The sequence below is a fragment of the Sorex araneus genome, chromosome 1 (assembly GCF_027595985.1).
Source record: "Sorex araneus isolate mSorAra2 chromosome 1, mSorAra2.pri, whole genome shotgun sequence".
In the NCBI taxonomy this organism is placed as follows: domain Eukaryota; kingdom Metazoa; phylum Chordata; class Mammalia; order Eulipotyphla; family Soricidae; genus Sorex; species Sorex araneus.
The window spans coordinates 366,919,221-366,928,650 of record NC_073302.1 but is presented as its reverse complement, the minus strand read 5'-3'; the positions used below and the strand labels follow the sequence as shown (position 1 = coordinate 366,928,650).

General features: G+C 41.9%; 1 protein-coding gene across 2 annotated transcripts in view; it reads right to left on the bottom strand.

The window, feature by feature from the left end:
• Window positions 1–273: 273 nt before the first annotated feature.
• GSDME (gasdermin E) overlaps window positions 274–9,430 on the bottom strand; it is a 46,068-nt gene continuing 36,911 nt past the window's right edge. For both annotated transcript variants that reach the window (XM_055123671.1, XM_055123669.1), the window contains 2 exons: window positions 5,494–5,567; window positions 274–538 (listed from right to left, as the gene is read on the bottom strand). In XM_055123671.1, coding sequence (XP_054979646.1) covers window positions 305–538; window positions 5,494–5,567 — 308 coding nt within the window. In that variant the 3' untranslated portion in view covers window positions 274–304. The remainder of the gene's footprint in view (window positions 539–5,493; window positions 5,568–9,430) is intronic.

Below are 9,430 nucleotides of genomic sequence, written 5' to 3'. Positions count from 1 at the left end.
TTTTTCCCCCCACAGGGAAAATAAACATGAATATATACAGTCCTTAGGATTCTCAAACTTAGAGCTCTTTCAGATTTGATACTGAGTGACCAGCACAGAACACTGCTTTTGAATTTATGGAGTACCTAGTGACTAACATTGAGGTGAGCTATAGTGCAGAATCACCATTTTTTAAACTGCTTCTGTAAATTAGTTTCATTCATCTGCTTTTAACATGCATCTGACCTAAGCCCCAAAGTATTATCATGATACAAAAAAATTCCAGACTCAGCCAACAGTGTATCCTTGTAATTCCCACATGACGTTACTCATGAGCTCGGCCCAAAGCACGGAGCCCATTCAAGCTGATGCAGAGAATTAGTGGGAACACATGAGGGTCCTGATGGCTACTGGCTTTCACAGATGTCTGCAGCCTCTCCAGGTCAATGTTGACATAGGCAAACAGCCGCTGCACAATCCCAAATCTTTCTGCATCCTGCAGAGGCACCAAGACTGGGTCCCCAAGGTCAGACACACCATCCTCAGACAGAGCCCGGAGCTGAAGGGACACAGCAAGACAAATTGAGTTGGAGAGTAATGCACATCAAGGTGATTACGGAAAACCCAGACTAAGTTTTGTTTGCCCAAACAGGACAGGAAAACTCTTAAGATATATTTCACCCAGGCCCCAACATCAAATTAAATCTGACCCAATCCTGTTTAATCCTGGAATCCCCATCTCTTCTGAACCAACTTCTAGGTCTATGAACTCGAGAGGAAGAGAGCGGTCAGAATGTAACTTCCACTTATTCTGTAGATAAGGTTTGTTTTGTCTCTTAATGGTGATAACAGTATTCCTTAAATATTTGCACAAGCACCTCAAAGTTAGGAGTTGTATTTTAGTTAATGCTTCCTGTTTCAAGAACCTTTGCCCTTGATGTTGGCCCTACATGGGATACTTTTCCTACAGAGCACCTGAAGGTCCTTTCTGTCTGTGTGTAAGTCCCTAGGGATAAGCCGCCAGGCACCCATAGCCAGGTCACTGAAACACTATTAGATCTTCACATACTAACCATCTCTAAGATTATCTTCTTAAAATCTCCTTAAAATCACAGTAAAACTGAATCCACTCAGGAAATCATGTTCATGGGTTACCCTTCTAGTATATATCAAATGAAGTTTCCTCAAAAGACAACTTTGGACCCTGCTCTGGTTGTAGCTACTCAAAATGTTTTGATTCTGCTTTTTTAGTGCTGTCTTAATTCTTTTCAGTTGAGGTAACACTGACATGTGGCATTCATTTCAGGTGTATATCATCACAATTCTACATTTTTGTAAACTGCTCCATGAGCACCATGATAGCTGTTTGCCATCATCACCATATAAATGTACAGCATCTTTCCCTTTGTGACATGCATCTTTGAGATTGATTCCTAGCAATTTTCAAGTAGGCAATGTAAGATGACTGACTTATAATCATCATACTGTGTCATAAACCTCATATATCGGGAAGTCGGTACCTCTCCCACATACGCTGGGAATTTCACTACCAACACACATACATAGCAGAGTTCCTCTTTGCCCTCATCCTAGCCAGCACTTGTTATTTCTCATCTTTTGATTATAGCCATTCTGACGGATGTGAGGTCATCTTGTTGTGGTTTCAATATGCATTACTCTGATGGCTAGTAATGTTCAATGTCTTTTCATGTACCTATCAGCCATCCACGTGTCTTTGGAAAAATGTCTTCTACTGCTGTTCCTTTTTGTTTGTTTGTTTTTGCAGTCCCAGGAATGAAACATGAAAGGCTAAGCTATACTGCTAAACCAGTTTTGGATATTAATCCTTACTAGGTAGTTTGCAAATATTTCCTATTATTGGGAGCTGGCCATTTAATTTTGTTAATTTCCTTTCCTGTGTGAAATTAACACACTTTCTCAATCAAGGTCATCCTAACTGCATGCTTTGGTTTTATTTGCTTTTATATATTATTATTGCCCGCAGAGTTTCATGGTATAGATCCTATGTTTAAGTTTTTCCATCCATTTTAGTAGTTTTTCTGTATGATAGAATAGTAGTTCAGTTTCTCAGCACCATTTATTAGAGACTGCCCCTTCCCTGGTGTTGTACATCAAATGACCATATATGTATGGGGATGATTCTTGGCACTCTCTAATGTACCATTAAGTTAATTATCCTGTTTGTTTTTGGTCCACAGCTGTTGGGGATCATGACATATGGGGATTGAACCCCACAGCAAAGTTCAGAGATAAGTCCAGCCCCTTTTTGTCTGATTTTAAATCATTAAACTATACTGTTAGGATTACTATAGATTTACAGTACAACATTAAATTGGGGCATGTGAATGTGTCTCCAGCTTTGTTCTGAAGATTGCTTTAGTTATTCAGGTTTTCTCTGATTCCTAATTTATATGCTTGTAGAATACCATTGGCATTTGGATAGGGACAACATTGGAATCATAGATTTCTTTGGTATGAACACTTTACCAACATTAATTATTCTCATTCACCAGCATGGACTATCTGCTCACGTGATTTATTCAAGTTATTTCTTTCATGCTTAAAGTTTTCAATATACAAATCTTTCACCACTTTAGTTAGGCTTATTCTTTTGATACAATTGTATGTAGAATATTTTTCTTGCTTTCTCTGCTTATTGATAGTGTTTAGAAATGCAGCAGGCTTCAGTGTGTGTATTTGGGGAATCACTCCTGTTCCCAAATGAGTGGCTGGGATCAAACCTGGGGCCTGGAACATGCAAGGCATGTACTCTACCATTGGAATTCATCCCTAAAGACTGATTTATAATTCATTTATTATATTTTGGTGAAACCTAGGATTTTCTACATCCAAAAACATTTTCTACAAATTAAAATAGCTTCACTTCTTCCTTTCTAATCTGATGCCTTTTATTTCTTGCCTAATTACTCAGGCTAGGATTCAATACTATGCTGAATAAAAGTGGAAAGTGTGGGCATCCTTGTCTTGGTGCAGATCTTGGAAAAAACCTTACCAGTGAGCATGATGTGGGTTTGTCCTATATGGCCATCATTTTACAAATGCTGACCCATTCTTATATCTCTGAAGTAAATTCTACTCCATCTTGTTTTATGGTCTTTTTTTAATGAATGCATTAGTGAATTTGGTTTGCTTATTTTTGCACTAATGAAATATCAGGGTATTTTAAGGATCCAGATTTGTGCCCGTGACTTTTTATAATAGCCTGTAGCAATACAAATTTTTCTACTAAGTTTAACTTTTATTTTATTTATTTTGGCTTTTTGGATCACAACCAGTAATGCTCAAGGGTTATACTCCTGGCTCTGCACTCAGTAATTACTCCTGGCATTGCTCGGGGACCATATGGGATGCTGGATGCCAGGGATCGAACCTCGGTTCGCCATGTGCATGGCAAATGCCCTACCCACTGTATAATGCTGCAGCCCCAAAGTTTAACTTTTAAACAGGCACTCAGTACCAGATCTGATTATTAATACAGAGAGAAACATTTAATAGACTTTTTTCATTTTTTAAAGTTTAATTATGCATATTTAAACTGAATCCAGCTTCTAGGAGTGGCAGGTGCACATGCCTTACCTGTACTGGGACCCCTGGAACCTCTATATTTCAGATCTATATACTGGTGAGACAAAACTAACCTTGTCTATTGATGATGCTAATTTACCACCTAACCTGTTTATCAGATGTTACTGCATCTGACACTAACCCAGAAAGCCTCTCAAAGTCACTGCGACCTCCAGACGAACAATACTGACTTGCAGGTAACTGTGTGCCCTATCAATCCCTTTGAGAAGCACATGGTACCCAGATTCCTTCCAGAATCTGGAGTTGTCAAAGTGTCCTGGGAGGGTTATGTAAAAACACCGTACTTAAAGAAAATTTATTTTTAATGGATTGTTTTGTGCTAAAGTAGAATCCTAAAACTCTTGTTCTATTGTCTACTCAAGAACACCAAGACACTCAGAACATGGGAACAGTGTGAAGCCTAGAGCTGATCTCACAACCAAGTGTTGGTGTGCTGGGAAAAGGACATGACCAGCATGGTCACCACAGTATTATGTAATTCCTGGCTATAGCTGAATACTGTAAATACTTAGAAAGGGCCAATTTAATAAAAAGCTATGCATTTGGTGGCTTTAGGAATCTGGAAAGCACTTCTTATTTGCCTTGCGTGCAGCTGACCTGGGTTTGATCCCAGGCATCCCATATGGTCCCCTGAGCCTGCTAGGAATTATCCCTGAGTGCAGAGCCAGGAGTAACTCCTGAGTACAAACTGCACTGTAGCACTGTCATCCCACTGTTCATCGATTTGCTTGAGCGGGCACCAGTAACGTCTCCATTGTGAGACTTGTTTCTGTGTTTGGCATATCGAATACACCACGGGTAGCTTGCCAGGCTCTGCCATGCAGGCAGGGTACTCTTGGTAGCTTGCTGGGATCTCCAAGAGGAAGTGAGGAATCGAACCCGGGTCAGTCACATGCAAGGCAAAACACCCTACCTGTTCGCACAAAAAATAGATAAATTATAAAACAAATTTGGGCCCAGGTGGAAGAATTGGGGTGATGGGGTACACCCAGAGGTGCTCAGGGGAACTTATGTGGTGTATGACAAGCACTACCTGCTACACTATCATTCTAGCTAATGGGGGAAGATTCTGGAAACTGGTTTCTGCAGGATAAGGATCCAGCCCTCTAGCTGAGTAGAATCAACTGTCAGCTGTGAGTGGCATTTGATCTCCTCAAAATAATGCTCTGGTGGCACTTTGCACAGTAAAAACAACCCAAAACACTAACCATAGTGGTCCGAGTTACCCAAGTGGTGATGTGCGAGGCATTCTCTGAGGGCCAGCTCCAGGCCTGTCACACCTGCTGGTCTTTGACCCTCAGGAATCAAACCTTTAAGCAATCTGCCTCCAGATGCTCTGGCCCATGCTGAGCGGCAAGTGTAGAAGCCCCAGGCCAGGAGCTGTCCCACTAATGTCCTACTGATGTCCTACTAATAGAGCTGCTTCTATTAGTGACCCCATTTGGGACATGAAACGGAAATGTGCCCTTGCCTTGCCAGGCTAAGCTCATCATTACCTAACTCTTTCAATGGCATTTCCCAAGAGCATAATGAAAACAGAAAGAAGCTGACTGTAGCTGGCCTAGAAACACCAGTCACATAACATAGTGCAGGATCCCCTTCCCGGCACTCATCCTTGGCCAGAATTGTCTCCCAGCAGGAGGAGAGCATGGCATTTATTTAGACGCTAAAGACAAGGCTGGCACCCTAGTCCTGCAGGTAAGCTCTCCAAAGCCTCTCCTCCTGGGCCTCCATCTTCCTGTGTGGTTAAAAATCACCCTTGGCACAATATGTTTTGACAGCTACTGAGGATGAGCACATCTAGAAGTTTGTCGGTTGCTCGGTGTCCATTTCTTCACCATTTCCCCGTTCCTGCCCATCCCCAGTTCCCATCAGGAAGTTCCTTACCAAGTGGCACAGCGTAGGAATGATCTGGAGTTTACAGCAAGTACCCAGCAGAGCTGAAGCATTATCTGGCATTTCTGCAAGAAACAAAAACCAGCCACTGTTAAGGAACAAAAAGGTTCCGCCCCTAGCGTGCTCCTAACTAATGTTAGTGCTCCCCCATCAGCTGGCCAAAGCAGAAGTGCAGTGAAAGTGCTGCTAAACCAGCAGCCTCTGAAAGCCTTTTGAAAGCATAGAGTAATGTGCTCTTTGTTCTATAATAAGCCATGTCCCCAGTCAGTGGTCGTCAGTAGGTTTATGTATGATTAACTCTGTGACGTTCACACATTGGTCTAACAACACATTTCTCAAAATGTATTTGTATCTTTAAATAATATGGTGATGAGCAGAAAATTCACAGGCCTACAGAGAGGCACAATATAGTTATACTGTCTCAAGAAAAAAAATCCAACCAATAACATCCTACAAAATTGTCATTTAGAACTAAAGGTGAAGTGAACTTTTCGAGATCAACTAGATGAGTTTATCACATTAAACTGGCCTTAACAAAAAGTGTGTAAGGGACTTCTTTAAACTGAAGAGAAAGGGCACTAATGACTAATAACAAGAAAGCAAAGTATAGATCTCATCAATACCCCAAAGCATTATTCAATGCGATCCCTATAATGATACCCATGACATTCTTCAAAGAAATTGATCAAACACTCCTGAAGTTCATATGGAACAATAAGCCCCCACAAATAGCTAAAGCTATTCTTGGGGGGTGAGGGGGAGATGGGAGGCATCACCTTCCCCAACCTCAAACTGTACTACAAGAATAAAAGCAACTGGTTTTGGTGTGGATGTGAAAAGAAAGGACTCTCCTTCACTGTTGGTGGGAATGCCGACTGGTCCAGCCTTTTTGGAAAACAATATGAACATTTCTCAGAAAACTAGAAATTGAGCTCCCATTTGACCCACCAACCACTTGTGGGAATATTCCCTGGGGGCCAAAAAACACAGCAGAAACATCATCTGCACTCCTATGTTCATTGCAGCACTATTCACCATAGCCAGAATCTGGAAACAACCTGAGTGCCCTAGAACAGATGAATGGATAAAGAAACTATGGCACACCTACACAGTGGAATACTATGCATCTGTCAGGAAAAATGAAGTCACGAACTTTGCCTATAAATGGATGGACATGGAGAGTATCATGTTGAGTGAAATGAGTCAGGAGGAGAGGGACAGATATAGAATGACTGCATTCATTTGTATCACTGTATCACTGTCATTCCGCTGTTCATCGATTTGCTCGAGCGGGCACCAGTAATTCTTCATTTCTCCCTGTTGCATGCTATATAGCCCAATGGCATCTGCTCGCTCCAGGAACAAGAAGAGCACATTGTTGTTACTGTTTTTGGCATGTCAAGTATGTCACGGGTAGCTTGCCAGGTTCTGGGTTCCTCTGTTGGTTCCTTCATGAGTGAGGCTCGTCCAAGTGTGTGGAGAGTGGCCTTGAGCATGGCTGTGGCTGGGTTCTCGAGGTTTTTGGCTGCCAGGGCTCTGCTAGGGGCAGGGAGGGAAACTCAACCCGTCCCCCTCCCAGGGGGCCTCGGTGAAGACAGCCTGGCAGGGGGCAGGGGATTCTGTGTTGCTCTCTTCCGGGAGCTTTGTTTTATAGTCTCTGGATCTTGCCCGTTGATGAGATTACATGGTGCTGGGTAGTTCCAGGGTGTGGCTGCCAAGCTACTGATAGAAGGAATAACTGAGAACTTTGCTCATCTCTGGAAAGAAGCCCTGAACAGATTCCAAAGGAGGTCTGAAGAGGACCAGACAAAATAGAATCAAACAAACCAACACCAACAGCATTTCTTTGTGATATATAAAATATATATTATAGTAGAATAATAATAATTAGGACGACTGGTCAGTGGTTGGAACTAACCACAGTTGTGGGGGGGGCTAAGGGTAGGCAAGATAGAGAAGAGACCAGTATGACAATAATAGCTGGGAATGATCACACTGGACAAGATCTGAGTGTTAAAAGTAGGGAAAGATTATTCTGGATAACCTTTCAGTATCAATATTGCAAACCACAGTGCCCAAAAGGAGAGAAAGAGAGAAGAAAAGCACCTGCCATAGAGGCAGGCAGGGGGTGGGGGAGTGGGGGTGATGGGAGGGAACCTGGGGACATTGGTGCTGGGAAATGTACACTGGTAGAGGGATGGGTGTTGGAATACTGTATGACTGAAATCCAATCACAAAGAGCTTTGTAATTTAATTTAAAATAAATAAATCTCACCAATAGGGACTGAGCATAGTGGGGCACTGGACTTGTACCCAGGTTTGGTCCCCAGCACCCCATACATTCCCCGAGCCCACCAGGAGAGATTCCTGAGTGCAGAGCCAGGAATAACCAGTCATAGACCACAGGCAAAAGCAAACAAAACACCTCACTGGTAAAGTAAAATGTATAGTGAAAGTTCAAAGACAAAAATAGGACCAAGGCAATAATTCAAAGAGCCCAGGTTTTGAACCGCAGAACTATCTGATCCCCTATGCAATGTAGGGAGCACCCCACCTACACACACACACACACACACACACACACACACACACACACACACAACGAAGCCATGTAGGACATGCACAATAGTAAGAGATATAAATTGTGCTTCAAAGCAGATAAAAATAGAAAACTTTAGAATGTAGAGAGTTACCAGTTTAAAACACAGTAAGTTGTTAACTGTAAGACCATGGTAACCACAGCAAAAACCTATAATAGATACACAAAAGAGAAAAGAACAGAGGGGTGGGGCCAAGATGACCAAACAGGGAGAAGGCGTGAAAAGCAAGTCGGATCAAATCTACAGCGAAATTTGGGTTAATCTACAAGAGAAACAAACTTGAAACCCAGATGAACAGAGCTTCCCCAGCCAGACACACACACACACACACACACACACACACACACCAAAACAAAACAACAAAACAACACAACCCAAAACAAAACAACAAAAAAGAAAAACAGAGAAACCTCTTAACCAAAAAAAGAGGCCCTATGTCAACAAATTACATTTGAGAAAAGATTAAAAGGCACAGAACTTGGCGTGGGCGTGGTGTGGGCGTGTACCAAACACCTAGCACCCCAATTTTATGATCTGATACTTAGGTCACCAGCACAGGAAGCAAAACCAAAACCTATGGTTGTAAAGCAGTAATGTAAAACAAGAATCTCAAGCCTTGCCCCTAAAGGAACTCAAGAAAAACAAAGAAAATAAAAATTAGAGCAGAAATAAATGAAATAGAACTCAGAAAGACAACATGAATTGATTGCAGAAATCAGAGCTATTTTTTTCAAATGTTAAAATTGGCAAACCCTTCATCAGGCTCACTTAAAAAGAGAGGTTAGAGTGATAATACAGAGGGTAGGAATAAACCCAGAGCATCTCGAGGTGTGGGCCCCTCCCCCCAAAAAAGAAAATGAAACCCTGATACATAGGATCCGAAATGAAAGGAGAGATGTTACAGTAGGTGCCACACACAGGATCATAAGAGGGGCTGGAGTGATAGCACAGCGGGTGGGGCGTTTGCCTTGCACGTGGCCACCCCGGATTCGATTTGACCAAAAAAGGAAAAAAAAGAAAAAAAAAGATCATAAGAAATTATTGCAAACAACTTTATACCACTTGGTTGGAAATCATAGAAGAAAGGGCAAATCCTTGGTATTTTATAACCACCAACACTGTCATGGTGGAAACAGAAAATCTGAGCAGACCAATTGTAAGCAGTAAACAACATTGGAAATTGTAAAAAATTTTTAAAAAAAATTTTTAAGTCTTCCCCAAAACCGAAGCCCAGAATGGCTCCAACAGTGACAGGAATAGCATTTATTAATAAAAGTCTCATCAAGCTGCAGGATTCTAAGAATGATGCCGGGCAGAGGGGCTACAAA